General features: G+C 41.4%; 2 protein-coding genes across 10 annotated transcripts in view; both read right to left on the reverse strand.

Moving 5' to 3' along the window:
- plce1 (phospholipase C, epsilon 1) overlaps positions 1-3,305 on the reverse strand; it is a 73,012-nt gene extending 69,707 nt beyond the window's left edge. For 6 of the 9 annotated variants that reach the window (XR_013767569.1, XM_079182358.1, XM_079182360.1 and 3 more), the window contains exon 1: positions 3,166-3,305. The gene's annotated coding sequence lies outside the window, so the exon portion shown is untranslated. Of the gene's footprint in view, positions 1-2,387; positions 2,535-3,165 lie in introns of all 9 variants that reach the window. The other 3 variants (XM_079182353.1, XM_079182354.1, XM_079182356.1) reach the window with 2 other exon arrangements.
- A 5,189-nt stretch (positions 3,306-8,494) lies between these two features.
- On the reverse strand, positions 8,495-13,965 carry slc35g1 (solute carrier family 35 member G1; the record flags this gene model as incomplete). Its single annotated transcript, XM_079182213.1, has 5 exons — positions 8,495-8,907; positions 9,719-9,915; positions 10,201-10,335; positions 11,548-11,728; positions 13,653-13,965. 5 exons carry the CDS (start codon positions 13,963-13,965, stop codon positions 8,495-8,497), a joined length of 1,239 nt encoding a protein of 412 aa, XP_079038339.1.
- Positions 13,966-15,909: the final 1,944 nt, after the last annotated feature.

A 15,909-nucleotide genomic window follows, 5' to 3' on the forward strand; every position in this document is an offset into this window, starting at 1 on the left:
ATGGAAAACTGCTCTCCATCCTCTGGTCTGTTTATTCCAGTAAAGAAAACTGAATTGAATCTTTACTTCATCCAAAAACAGAGAAACAGGATGGCATCCCCTTACTAGAAGAATATGCATTACCCTTCATTTGGGAGTATTGCTACATTTTTGAGTCACATGCCAGTTTCTGGTGGGTCCCCCACATAACAAGAGTGCTGGTTATGTTTCTGTTAAGTCACATATTGGGTTTCTTAATCCCCTTTCACACACGCACTGCAACCCTGAACTTATCTCGACATTACCCGGAGAAGCGGGATGAGAGCGCAAATGTCCAAATCAGTTAGACGGGACATTTAGCAGACTTTACCCTGCCAGCTCCCTACTCCAAAGTAAGAGTAATGTCCGATTGAGCAAACATGTGAATAGAGCGCTCATTGTTCGGAGAATTCACAGTGAGTGATTGGATGATATTTCCTAGCGACTGGCGTGAAACTGGAAGAATACAAACATACGAGGGTAAAGAACGGGAGCCATTTCTGCAAAGAGTGCAACGAGAATGTCTAACTGGACAGACGTCATGATTCGGAGCTTCTGTCGGTAAGAGCCAACGCCGAAATTGTCAAATTTCAAGTAACGGCAAGAGGCTCTGTTGTGTATGACCAAATTGTGAACCGGCAAGGTGACCGTGGTGTTCCTGCGTCATGTCCCGCCTACTGAATTGCCAGATTCTTGCAAGTACACAGCTCTACCTCCCAGGTGCCAACCCTAGCCTAAACCAAGCAATATGTTTCCATCAGGTGAGAACGCCCTGGAAACACAAACTCCTCTTGTGTGCTACATGTGTGAAAGGGAAACTGATTCTCCAGACATCGTCCGTAGTTCATATGAGAACTTGGCTTTAGATTAATAAAGGAAAGACAGTTGATTCATCTGAAGAGACGACGTGGAGCTAAACACCCTGAAAATCTTAAACACTGTGATGTGTCAGGATTCAATAACGCTATTCATAAAGATTGTTTTTTTTATCAAACCAGCCACCAGGAGAGCTCATAACTACTGAAACAAACACGCAAAAGGATTAAAGCGAAAGAAAACTATATCCATCTTCCCATTACCAGCTTTGGAGACAATACTGATGGCTCAGGAATCAAAACAGACAGAAAAGGAAACGACAGTAAAGTAAAAAGGATGGAACATCAACCTGCAATCCGCTGCAGGTATACCTTTGATTTTCAACACGGTCTCCCCTCTCAGTAACGCAGCGAGAGGCAACAGTGCTGCAAACAGAACAGACTTTTCATGCAAGGAACCTGGAGAACATATGGCTTTGATTAGAGGGCAGGGCAGAGAGAGACGCCTAGCGGAAAGTGCACAGAAACAGAGAGGGGGGGGCTCTATGTGTGCGAGAGTATCTGTTTATACGCGTTTTAGTGTAACAACAGATGGAGAGGGCTGACTCAAGAAAGGGTGACTGTATCTTCTCGGTGGATGAGTGTGTGAATGGTAGTGTGTGTGTGTGTGTGTGTGTGTGTGTGTGCATGCGCTCGCTAACAAAGAGGGTAAAGAGATGACTCAAAAGGGGGGAGACTGCTTAACTGAAGAATAAAACGAGTGCCGGGGTTTGCGAATGTGTGCGTATGTGACAACTAACCACAGAAAGCGTGTTGAGGCATAACAGAAGTGAACCATGTCCGTACCACACTGGTGCAGAGCCTTTGGCTATGAGTTGAAGTTTTTTTTTCATCCTATTCATTAAAATCTAATGGAACTGGTCTGTCATGTCTGCTCTGCGCAATCAGCTATTTCTTATTTCAAGATTTCATGAAATTTTGGGGGGGGGATGGACTGAACATTATGCAAGCATATGGCACACCGCAGACTGTAAGCCGTAGCCTAACTACAATCCAGATGTCAGTGAAGTTGTCATCTTTTTCAGCCACTTAGTTAATCAATCCCCAGTTGTTCCCCCGGACAAGACCAAGTCAAAGTAAGTTCATATCAGAGGCTGGTTCAAGCGAAGGGAAACACTGAGGCTCCAAGACTCTGCTGCATGTCATCTGGCTTAAATATCCAATTACATACAGTAATTGCTTTGTTGGGTGTTTTTCCCCTTTGCCTAAAATCCAGCCTTGAGCAAATAGAGATGCAGCAGTTGCGACTTTCTTGTTGCACACATGGGACGAGCACGCACGTGCACGACACAAAACGTTTTCCTGCCACAGGTTTTCACGCTATTCTGCAGATCGACAGTTGGTGGAGGTAAAAAGCAACTAAGCATAGCAAAGCATTACAAAAAACTCCATAGGTGCTCCTTTAATTTCTCTTCCAACACAAGAAAAAAAGGGTGATGTCATCAAGACAAAGCCTGGGGCTGCTCCACAACTGAACAAATGGGAAGCACCTACTGTTGGTGGAAGTGAGGATGCACTAATGCAGAGAACAGAGCGTTCAACGAGTCCAACCAGTCTCCCATCCCCGTCTGCTGCAGATGTCTTTATTTCACCACACCTTTCTCTCAAACTGCTGGGCAGAAATCAAAGTCTTGATCCAGTCTGCAAAAGAAAAATACTGTGGATTTTGTCAACCACAGTATTATGATAATATATTCTAAAAGGAACGTGGTTGTAAGTTGCATCTTTGTGTGTTGCCTCTGAACCAGCGACACAAAGCAACAGTCCTGCTCTTCTGTTTATGAGAGCTGCATTTTCCTTTTCATTTCCATTTGCAACACTTAAGTTAGAGCAACTGTCGCTGCAACATCACTCACAAAAGAGTTAAAGGTCACTAGTGCTCTAGGGGGACTCTTCCTACGTAAACAATAACCTGACCTGTCAAACTAAAATACTACCATGCGCCAGCGCGCAAACAACGTTTAAAGTGACAGTGAAAGCAGCTTAGGTTACAAAACAATCACGTCAAAATGATACGCAATGTAAATAAACACAAACAAACTTCGTCAGCGCTATAGCCTTCTTACACAGCAATGCGTGTACCGGGACAAACCCAGGTGAAGGCATGAACACTACTATTAGTTTGATATTTAGTGACTTTGGGGCTTCCTTTACGCAAGTTTGGGAACCACTGACACTTCACAAACGCACCACACTCACGACCACAAACGCTCGTGCAACGCAACCCATGAAAAAGGTGTATTGACGTGAAGGTGCCGTGGCACACACTTACCCACCAACGTTGTCAGGTCGCGTGCGCATCCGTCTAAACTTTGCACACTGACTAGTTTAACACATGTCCTTGTAACTTTTTCGTAGACTGGCTCGCTTCTTCAACAGCTCCCGCGGAGAGACAGTTGATGCAGCAACTCGTGTTGCGGTGAGAACCCGCTCTCTCTCTCTGCTGTGATGCATTCAGGGACTCCTCGGAATACTGTACAGCAAACTCTAAACCAGGACTCTTTTTTTTTTTTGCAAATAGGGCAATTAGCATTTAGACCACACTACAGTAAAAACAAGCTGAACATGTACAGTAGTTTGTGTGTGATGTCATAACATAGTAAAACAATGATTTAGACCGTACATGTTTGAAGCCAATAACCACGAGATGGTAGTTGTTTTTATTTTAAGACCATAATCATTTTAATAGATATTATGTTCACGTGGTGCATCCCACAAAGACCACATCGTATTATTTAGCATAGGAGCATAGGTTCGTTCCTGAGCATTAGCTCCTGAAAATAGTTTGCCGTGTGCACTGCACTGGATAGGAACTTGGAGGCAACAAGGTGCACAGAGGGTGTGACATATGTCACTTACTGGCATAATATTGGTATGGAAGTTACAGTTACTGCAGGGTTTTGTTTAATGTGGTATATGCTAGATATATGCATTTAACTGTGCTCTTGTCGTGAGTACAACGTGTTGAGCGCAAGATCAAATATCCAACGGTACATGAATGCAGCATCTTCTTCTCTCCCCACAGAGCTGTGGTCAGGAGGACAATAACTGCGGCTCTGGGTTACTTTGTGGTCCCGCGCGTGTGTGTGTGGTCGTGTGTGTGTGTGTGTCTATGCGTATTTGTCACCATATTGGAATGTCTGGCAACAATTTCGCACCATATAGCCAGTCACAGACTTCATGCGGCGTGTCTCCTACACCGTTTCCCATACCCCCCCCCCCTCCCTTTTGAATATATAGTTTTGTAGCAACTCTCCACACACTCGACTATTGAATATTGTCAACAAAATACCTGCTTCTATGCATGCAAGCCAGCCCACCACATGATACGTATACCATCCTCAATCAGTTACCGTGCTTGCCCGTCATCTGCCAATCTGGAGCCAGATGGGCCTGACCTCAGCCACATGTATATCTGGGACAGGTTCATTCGGACGATGAATATATTTGCAATACGTCTGGTAATAATTTGTTCAATGTGATCGGCAAAGACAGGTTTGCTCTACTTATTATATATATATATTGATTTGTATTAGTGTTGTTCTTATTATAAAAGAATAGAAATTAGACTGCAGTTTAACCTCTGGACTCGGTCCCTGCCCCGGGACAGCGAAAGCACGTGCTTACGAGAGATGCCCTTCACCGCCTATAACTGCAAATTATTTCAACTTGGAAAAAGAGGCATTATTTTCCAATTCCCTCCCGCTCAACTGATGGGAAGTCTTATGCCATCGGTCAGGAATGTGCAACCCTTTCATTCCTCCAACTCTCCTCTACCCAGGAGCGCGCAAACCTTTGGGAATCCCCAGCTCCCTGATAAAGAGGGAGCGGAGGTTGTTGGGTTTTTTTTCAATGTCCCAGCATATCTTTATTACAACCAGGCCAAAACATCTGATGTGACTTTATCCATCGCTTTGTAATCAAAAGTAAAAACAGAAAGTAACCTAGATAAATAATATACTGTAGATGTGATAACGCAGAATCATGTTATCTTGTACACACACCTTTGACCTTATCTGATAGTATCGGTACAAACGTGTTCTTCCAAAGCAAACTGCACAACTACTGTCTACGATGTTGTTTCTGTTTTATAAAACATATGAATGCATACATGTGTATGGCTGAAAACAATTTAAATGACTCTGAAAACAGAACAAAAACGTTTTTTTAATTAAGTTTATGACTGAAACATGAATAAAACCATAACTACTTGCATTACAACAACTATTAAAGTTGCCTTTATCACTGATGATGGAAAGTTGCATTCAAGGGCAAATCCTTGTTTTGTGGATCCTGCCCTCTGCTGTCAGTAAAGGTTCACTACATGTGCAGGAAGCCGCAATTATACCTCTGCTACTTCTGCTGAAATAATGATAATACTGATGATAATAGTATTGATCATAGCAGACGCACCATCGCTACTGCGACTACTTATAAAACATAAAATGAACAACATAGGCCCACGATAATCCTTGGAGTATGTCACTTGTATAGTATGACCCTAATCAATACGGGTCATTTAATTGCACTTTATAAAAATTGATGGTGATTGCATGTTGAAATTGGGAACATGTATACCGTAGATGGAAAACTAAGTAGCTCTAAAGCTGCAGGGGCAAAATAAAGAACCTTTTAATTTGTATACGAGACATCTTTAGCATCAAGTTACTGCTAATTCTCCCCAACAACAATGAGCTGCTCTGTTCCACTTCAGATTCTCCACACTCCGCTGAGCTTCGGTGCTCAGCAGAAGAATTGCCCTGCAGCCGTGCCGAGATCCAGAATAAGGTTTATGACACCATCTGCGTGCAGTTAGCCCCTCTATGGACGGTACGAGCCTTTTGTTAAGCAAGATATGGGTTATGTTGCAACACAATAAAACCCAGCCATTCCACATGAATTCACAGTGCCAAATGGGTATAAACAAAAGGGGGAAATAAACAATGGTGTGTTGCTCAAAGAGACAAATAACCTGCATGCACGCGTACGCACAATGGCTACAATCCGCTCAGCCAGATACTATTCTGATCTGAGCACTCCTGTCAACAGCTACCTGACTCAGTAGTTTGTACCATTGTACACCATGGTGACACTACAGGCCTTGGGACAATGATGTAAGTACAGGCAATGCCTCTACACAGTTTGGGTGTGTTCCACAAGCTCCAGTCATGTTAGAAAGATGTAATAAAGCATGAATAAAAAAGAAGCCGGTCGGCACAAGTTTGACAGCAGAAAAGTAACACTCAAGTCCACATACATGAGTTATAATATTCATTTATTATCAAATCATAGTATACTAAATAGAATCAATCACTATGCAGAAATATACACATCTTGTAGAATAATATGTTGATGTAATACATTACAGAGATAGTAAAATACTATTAAAGCATAGTTTGAAAACCCCAAAACAGCTTTTTTTTGTAAGGCTTACAGGTCCTGAAATATTTTTTTTGTGTGTTAACCATTTGATGGAAATACAACACCTTGTGCGTAGGCTACTAGCATTCAAGTCAATTAAATGAATATTCTGAGGTAAAACTCAAAGAACGTAACATTAGCGTCTCAACCATCTTAAGTGAACATAACCGCCTACAGCACTACGAACAATCATTTTTATTTATTTTTTAATGTCACAGTGCCTTTACATTTCTTTCCTCCACACTAAAGTAGAATACTGGGATCACGTGTGATTTTATCAATTTCACACTTTGAATGATGTCACTGTTCATCACATGAAAGATGAATCATATTTCTTGTTGTACAATGAACCCAAATTAATCACATAACTATATTCAACTCTTCAAAACAAATAGGTAGCATTGGTAACAGGACGCTCTCCAGCATAGACGTTCATTGTAAATCTAAATATGCTTCTTGGAATCCTTGTTTTGAGAGACTAGAAACAGCAAGATGTGAAAGGAAGAAAATGCAGGATACCAAATAGCAGGCCGGCAGCACTATTGCCTTCCTTTTCTGGCTGTATTTCACCCCATTAAACATTCCCACAACAGCGGACTGCCGTTGTGCTGTGAACTCCTTGCTAAATGCTAAAAAACACAGTACGATTTATACCAGACACCAACACAGGCTGCAGTGCTAGAAACCCACATCCCTTGAAATAAAAGGTATTTCTGGGTTTTCCTGCAAACAATTAACAAACAGATCCCCTTTGATTCACAATCCAGCCGAGGACAGTCATACACAAGGAGACACTTTAGTAACAAAAGGACAAAACACAACAGTGCAGTTGATATAGTTTCGTGTCTCATTTCTCCTCTCTTGAAGAGGAGGTTATCATCTAGCACTTCATTTGTTGAATTATAGTGGCAGGTTACTGACACTTTTTTTTTTTTACCCTCCAGCAACGACAAAGTGCAAACAACAAGCGTCTTTGAGCCTCATGGAAAACATATTTTTAGACTGCGGAGAACATTAATTAGACGACAGATAAGATGACATTAAGTGCTAGCCAGCGTGTTGGGAGTTCACTCCTCCTGAGATAAAGAAGAAACCAGTGTGGGGATAACATTCATGCCTTAGGTGCCTCATTAAAAACTCTGTTAGACTTGGATCTTAAAAATCATTAGTTATTGAGTTGACGTTTTTCAGAAGCATCCTACTTCAGATTCATAACGATGCACAATCACACCTGAGAGCTGCCAGAACAAGCTGCTGGTAACTGAGCAGCTCCACGGAGGGAAGCTGGAGGTTAAAGTTCCTCCTGCTTAAGGCACTTCAGAGATTAGATAATAATGGATATTAGCTTATTATCTTGTTGTATAATAGAGGAGACGGGGGTGACAGAAGGAAAATAAAACCACAAAGGACTACATTTGTCATGGATTGGGGTGGATTTAGGTGTAATTCATATCTGGGCATTATTATATCATTATAAGCAGTTAGACGAGAGATCCCTGAGTGAATCATACAGCTGTTTTCAAGTAAAGTTTTTTTGAGGGATTTGGGGATTTTATTTTCATCTTTTCTTGTTGTTGTTGTCTTTCTAATAAACATGTTTTGTTTGTTTTTAAACAAAAATGCGTATTTAAGTGCTAATACTGCTTTTTTGGTTTGCTTTACATTAACAGAGTGATCCTAGTTGTATTGTCAGCATAATTAGTATTTGTTTTGCAGTCCATAGTGCCTAGTGCGTACCACAATAACATAAAATATGTAGTAGTCTTTTCTTCTTCTTTTTTTCAGTATACCATTATTGCGGTGGTCCCAATGCAGTAAACCTCTCTTTGGCTATTTTAAAGCAGACGTCAAATGGGACTGAGGATATCCTTTATAAAACTGCCTCATTGTGGTGAAATTCCACCTTCAGTCCCATTTATGTTGTGTATGTATGTATATGTATATGTATACAATGAGGAGAAAACAGGAAATCTGTGTTGAATAAGCAGTTAGTTAACTGCTCGGGCTCCAGGAAGCGTGATATAGTTTGCAACAGTTTGTCCTCCCTAGAACTCCGAACTAACCCCTCTAGATTATCCTCCTCACAGGTTTCCATGTAGGTAACAAGTAAAATACAGAACATATAATAATGAAAAAAGTATAAATATTAATACCAAATCATCTGTTGTTGCTTCTCATTCTCAGCTCTTGCGAGAGTTGCTGTACCACTTCTGAAATGCTACTCCGCTAGTGCTCAGCACTACGCACAGCGCCCCTCCCAGGCTCCACATGGTCGGTGCGCGGTTGAAGAAAATAAATTGGAAAACGAACGCCAGCACCACATCGATGGTCCTCATCAGGGCCACGGGCCCGGCCTTCTCGATCTGCAGGGCCTTTGTGAGGAAGGTCTGTCCGGCGATACCTAGGACGGCAATCAGCATCAGCAGCCAGCGATCGCGGCCACAGTATGGGATTTTCCACTCCCCGAGGACGGATACAGTGATGAGGCACTCGACGAAACCGATGACGGCGTAGTACCAGACAGAGAGGTAGTAATGGACGCTCTTCCCCATCTTGCGAAGGACAACAAATGTACAAGCTGCCCCAATAGCTCCTGTGATTAAATCAAAAAAGAAGAGACTGAATGAAGCAATCACAAGAATAATGAAAACCAATAAAAAACTTATTGGAAAAAACGTAAAGGACAAATGTAATACATTTTCTAATCTACTGCTTTATGGCTTCATACATATTAAAGGAGTCCTTGTCGAAAATAATCAATTTAATGTGAGTTTCTTCTCTGTGAATAAGCCCTCAATTCCACTTGCATTCTCTGTTACTCTGATATTTTCTGCCAGGTTTTTTACTCAAGCGCTCAACTCTTGGAATTTAGATATGCACATAATTAAAAAATATCTCCCATTTATCTCGGCGGCGTCATTATGTCCACCCGCTCTCAATGCCAGAAGGCCATTAGACATGCGCTGTGGAGGTTCAACCTATCTGAAAGTCTGTTTTGGTGGCCAAAGATCAATCTAGTTGCTGCTAGAAAACACGCTTAATCAGGGGAATGAACACCGCTGAGGAGAGCGCAGATGCACTCCCTGTTAAAAACAACAGCCTTTCTCTGTGCGATGTTCCACGTATGCATCTGGTGTGAAAGGCGGGTAATTCACGTTCAAAGGTAGGACGGGTTGTGAGATTAATACTAGCTAGAAAATTCAAATTCCAAACAACTAAAAGTAAGTTTCCTGGCAGAGTGTCAACTTAATGAGATGTTACTCTATTGCATTGAATTCCCCGAGATGCCATGGTAATCCTGACCTTGTTAAGTGGTTAAAATAAACACTCTGACATACCAGTAGTCTTAACAGAATTCTCAACATCACACTTCCTACAGAAGCTGCGTTTGTCAATCGTATCACCTGCAAAGGCAGCGATGGTCCCCTTGATGTGGTTAGCGTAGTTGCCCTCAATGCCACGCCGTTGCTCGCCAAAGAGGAATGGTGGTCGGGCGATGAGGAGGACTCCGCTGATGGTGAAAACAGTGAAGACACAGTCCCAGATTGTACACCTCTCCTTCAGGAAGATCCAGGCCAGGAGGGAAGTAAAGACCGGATTACTGAAAAAGTATCGAGAGCATGGGGGGAAAAAAAGGTAATAAATGTGGAGATGCAGTTTATAAACAGGCAAGTTGAGGGATGAGGTGTCCCAGATCTTTAATCTTAAATTAATTACTGACAGATATTTGAGAGAGCGAGATAATTAAATTGGAATAAGGAAAATGTTTGAGCGTGAGAAAGAAAGAGGAAGAGAGCGAGATTAAGGAAAAAAGGTGACAGGCGTGCAATTCATTCTATTTCCATTCGTATAATCTCCACTAATCCACAATCAATTAAGTTCCTACCTGAACATGATGACTGTGGCGTCCGCGAGCGGCATCTGCTGAACAGCGTAGTAGAGCAGGATCATGGCATTGGAACCGATGAAACCCCGAAGCACCAGGTAAATACGTTTGTCTCTGGGACCGAGGAAGCCTGTCCTGGAGGATCAGAGATATGAGGATGACGGATGAATGAATGAATGACTGGGTGGCTGGATGATTAGACTGACTGACAGAGGAAGTGATCAACTGAATTTTAGACGGGGACGGACGGGGACAAATTGAGCAGCAAAGTGAGCCGAGAGAAGACGAATGACTTGATGGCTGGGTGAGTAATGTGGAGATGACAGTGATCGATGCACAGATGAACAGATTGGGCTGAAAGGACGAGGAGGAAAGTTGATAATGAAAAATGTCAAAACAAAGAAGAATGTAGAGGATGTGTGGATGGATGGATGGATGGATGGATGGATAGGTAAATGAATGAATCGAAACACTGGCGGCAGTCTTTGGGAATTAACTTTATTTCAAAGGTGAACTGGTTTTCCATTCATCCATGCGAAAATGAAACAAGACACAAGCTAGTGGAATAAACGGATAGAAAGTACAGTCCATAATTGCGAGACGTGATATTTTCTTTCCCTTCATGTACTATCTCTTAGTGGTTCACTTCTTTGGATTACTCGTGTTTTATATTTCTTTGCTTGGTGGAGGGCCCGTTATTGTGATAAACATTATGGATCTTTAGATAGATATTTACTCTGCTGAGATTCTGCCTCCGGTCAAATAAACCTTGAGGAAATATTTCACAACTTCTCTAAAACAAGTGGTTTATTTAACGTATTTCATTTCTTTGCACTTAAGAACTGATAATCGGGTAAACAGTGTTGGGTGAAAATGATACAATATGCTATCATTGATGCAGAAAGTTTGAATGGATAGCATTTGTGAGTATATAAAAAGCATATAACTTCATGTGGGAAGGCTTCAATAAAAACCATCCCAACACTTCTCTCCATGCTATACGTTTCCATCAGCAGGGCTGAGGGGAATATGATATCAATAATACAAGTTTTTCACAGCTGTTTGACCACTTAAACTTGTTTGAGCAATGATTGTTGGTTAAGTCATGATACTTGCCGATGAGGTGGGCGGCAAGGCATGAAAACAAATGGCGGGGATGTATACTACCTCACTGCTGAGCTTATGCACTTAATGCAATCACATTATATACATTGTTGGTTGAAAATAAAGACCGTTACGGAGTAAATGCATGTGTAAATCTTAAACTCTTTAAAACCTAAAATCTTATTGAAGTGTTACCGTCTAACTGTGGCAATCTAAATGTTTGAGTTTCTCCATCATGCTTACTTGTGGTAGATGAGTAACGGCAAAGTAAAGACCATCTGGAAGAAGCAGCGTATGGCGCTGATCTCTACGGCGTGGACTCCCTGGATGCTTTTCACCAAGAGCGCAATGATGGAGAAGAAAACTGTGGACAGCAAAGCGTAGAACAAACCAAGACCTGGACATGTCTTTGGCTTCTCGGAGTCTGAGAAAGAGAAGGAAGAAAGAAAAAAAAAAGGAAGAGAGAGTCAAAGAACGGGGAGTTGCGGCTGAGAAGCAGGTAGGTAGAGGGGGAAAATGAACTATTTCACATTTCATCTTAAAGATATTGCTTATTTTTAGACCCGTCACAATAATGACCCTCTCCACTCATTGTATATTATACAGACGTGATCTCAATCATTGTCGCTCACCTGGATATTGCCCGTTGCGTTTACATGCGTGTTTGTTTACATAAGAATGTCATTTTTAGCAACATGATGCCAGAATAAACACCGTTGTAACACTTGAGCACTGCGCAGACTTCAAATATGTCTATCAACAGAGTCCACCAGTCCACTTCTATTTACTGAGCATAGTTATCGGTTGTGTACATTTTAATATTTTTTTAATTGTATTCTTATGCTATCAAATTATCATTATACGAGAGGCATAAATAGTTTTTTTTAAATGACAATAATATTGTTTATCGCTATTATTTCTGGAAAAATATCTCGTCCAACTTAATGAGTTATGGTGACAGGCCTACTCATTTTGTGGTGCTTATGTTGACACAGTAATAGCAAGTTGAAAGTATGTTGTGGAGCTCCATGTGGCCTGGGTACAACATTCAGTGGGAAAAAACCTCCAACAAAAGCTCTGCAGAAGATAGCGGTGTCGTGTTTGCATACCCTGCCTGCAGAATAATAAACAGATATGCTTGTGGAGATTACATTCTGACCTCGGGTCGCTCAAACATCTTTCTTTGTATGTGTCCACAATGAGTGGCCCGCTCTCCATTTCATCTATCATATACAGGATCCGTTTTCTTAACCTCGCACCAAGCCAAAGACATCCCGTTTTTGTATTCTTAGTTCCACTATAGTGCCTTAGTAGACACAGAGAGGATTGTTATTACAGTGTTATATTACTGTATTAGTATTACACTCATTTTTTTACTACAATCTTCTTGGAATAATTGACTTGGACATCGTTTCGTAAAACATTATATGACCATATCACTGTATTATTTCACTGGAAGTCTGTAGGCAATAATTAATTTCTATCTACACATTTATTGTAGGCTACTATAGTGTCAGCCTTTCTTCAGCTCTGTGACGTGCTGCATTTTTAACAAAGGCATGTCCAGGGGCCTTGAGTGCATTTCCTACTTCCTTGTAAACTTCCAAAGAAAGCCAAATCACCTATCTTCCTCATACAAAGTTGCACAGATGGGAATATCCTTCTATACTTTATTTTGTTGTGAGCCAAATATATTCAGATCACCATTGTAGCCTTCAGGATGGAAATCTTTTGATTTATCTTTTTAAAAAAGGTCTGTGATATACTTAAAGCCACAGGTATGTTGACACAGTAAAAGTGCACAGTCATCTTTCCTCTTTCAGGATGATGCACATGTTAAACTGGTTTACAGCAGTTTATCTTCATCATATTATAGTTATAGGCATACAATGTATATCAAGATATATGGACCACCATATTTTTTTTGACCATAAATAGATTACCATTAATTAAAAATGTTTTTTTTAATGCATGGCTCACATCATTAGGGCGCACTTCAACTGTGACATAAATCGCATTATGAAATTAAAAAATGTGTGCCGCCTTTAAAGGAAAAGAAACGGTCTTTTATGTGTAACGGGTCTTTTTAACTGTGCTTTCTTTCAGCTACGGCTCAGCTGCTAATAGGCTAATAGCCTCCACGTGATGTCATCACTGATATTACTGATACATGACGTTGCACGGTTGTATAACGTATAATCTATAACGTGGGGCTTCACGGGAAGCCATTGCTTCCCTGGCTCTATTTCTGCATCTTCTTTGCATCGCTGACACTAGGATGGAGACACGTATCACTTCAGTTTTAGATGCCGCCGAACCGTCTAAGTGCGTGCGCGTGTTTGTTCTACCTTCACCCGCGTTTCCGTCTCGGGTAGCGAGCCTGCCTCTGACGCAAAACGCCGGCGGGCATAACGTTTTCTTCTCGCTGCCTTCCGGCGAATCCTCGACTCCCCTCGCCTCCTCAGCATCGTCGCGGTAGTCACGCGACACATGGCTGCAGTTACTCTGCAAGTGGATCCTCGCAACCGTCCGCTCATCATCGCCACTCTCGTCGTCGTCGCTGTCGTGTGTCCCATGGCTGTCGACTCTGTGAAACACGACAGTCACGCCGTCCTCTACGCACAAAGCCCGCTCGTGTGCACAGTGGTTGCGGTCGCCCATGGTAAGATGTGGCGGCTGAGCGGCAGCATGCCTTGGACAGAGTGCTGTCCGCTTTCTTCGGTGCCCTGGGTGACTGCGAAGGCAAGGTTAATGACTAACCTTGGTGGTGGCAGACTAACTCCCATGCGGTGATTACTTTACCCACGAGGGGGCATAAATGAACCCAGGCGCCGCTCTGCTGGACAACTAAAACATTACCCAACGTTTACGCCCATAGCGGAGGGAGGCAGTGGAGATTTTGAACCAACCAAAACTCAGCGTGCCCACATTTATGAAAAACATGTATATAGGCTACATTATTTCAAGATGTATTAAAGCTGTCTTCGTGTTAGATGATTATGACTTTTTTGTTTTTCCCAAAGCTTCCAAAGATCCAAAGTTGGCTTGGGGGCAGATTTACTGTAAAAGAAAAAGAAAAACATTTATACTGGCGAATAAACAAAAACATAACTGCATCTGTGATTTTACATTTTAGTATTTTATTACCACTGTGCTGTACAGAAAATACAATGAGCAAGATGACAAATGAATGGCTATTATCCTTACCTAACTAGATTAGACTGACACAAGTACGCCTACACTGTTTTGCAGAAGTAGCATGTTACACAGCGTTTCAGGAGGTGACCCATATCTACACTAAATTCTATGTCTATGAAAAATAAAACACTTGAGTGTGGTCCCCTCTACATACAAAAGCAATAACACATAAAGTATTTTACACCGTACTGTAAACACGTAAACATTATATTTGGCAAATCAGTGAAGTTGATAATTGTTATCACCCAAATTCGGTTCCTTTTGTGTCAGAATAAGAGGACCGTGTGAAAGCACAGGTACCAGGTGCTGCACAGTGGTTGGCTTTTTAGTCACGGAGTAAAGACAACAATGGTTTTGTCAATGAGGGAGAAAAGGGGCAAGAGTGCAGTGAAAGAGGGAGGGCTGGGGGACACAGTGGGATGCTTCTAGCGAGGCATTCAACACTGAGTGTCTGCATCATGGTCAGAGAGGAGAAAGGACAGAGAAGGTGTTCTTCTCACAATGTTTAGTGGGTTCATTTCATATATTAGGGTCGCTTCTTTGAGTGGTAAGTAATTACAAAAGACTGATAGGTTGACTAGCTACCAAATTGGCCTGGAAGAATGTACATAATCCTCAACAAGTAGTTCAATTTGTACCCACTTTTGGTTTGGAAGCTTGTGTTATTTTCAAGCTCAAGTCTTATAGTAGCAAACTGACTTTGCCAACTAGGTCGTTGCTGCCGTTACATTATCGTGAAGCGTGGGTTAGATTCCAATCCGAAAAATATTTTTGCACATTGTCTATCTTCTACAAGCTATTAAACAACCCTGACTTTAAAACCGATGAGTCATATGACCCAGTGCTTGTATACAACGTCCACATATGTTCCATTGTGAATAATCTCTTGTAATGCCATTTTACTTTGAAGTAAGTTTTCCTGAAAGAAGACATAAATTAAGAAAAGTTCTCTTTTGTGTTCGTAGTTTTTCTAGACAAAAAAAAAACACACACTTCAACCTGAACACCCCTCCCTCAAGAATGTTTCCCTATTGGCCTATTATTGCATGATTGTTAGCACTACCAAACCTAAATCTATCCTATTAAATCCCTACAATAGATTAAAAAAAAAGCATGGAGTTGAAATGAAGAGACATATACTTTATGTCTACTAACTACAAGAACACCTGCATGGTTAAATAAAAGACAAAAGCAGTGTTTTCATAGCTTGTTTTTCCTGAAAGATAGTCAGTTCGCACTCTATGTTTTTTTTTCAAATGGAGATTAAGGCATTTCCAAATAGTGAGGAATCTAGATGAAAATAGAAGGAGTTTATCAAAATGAAGTAGTTGCAGCAGGTTTGCCAAACAGGCATCAGGGGCTGTGTAGAATGTATTTTCAGCGACATGGAAATGATGTCAGAAATAA

Source organism: Pholis gunnellus (genome assembly GCF_910591455.1).
Source record: "Pholis gunnellus genome assembly, chromosome: 21".
NCBI classification, from domain to species: domain Eukaryota; kingdom Metazoa; phylum Chordata; class Actinopteri; order Perciformes; family Pholidae; genus Pholis; species Pholis gunnellus.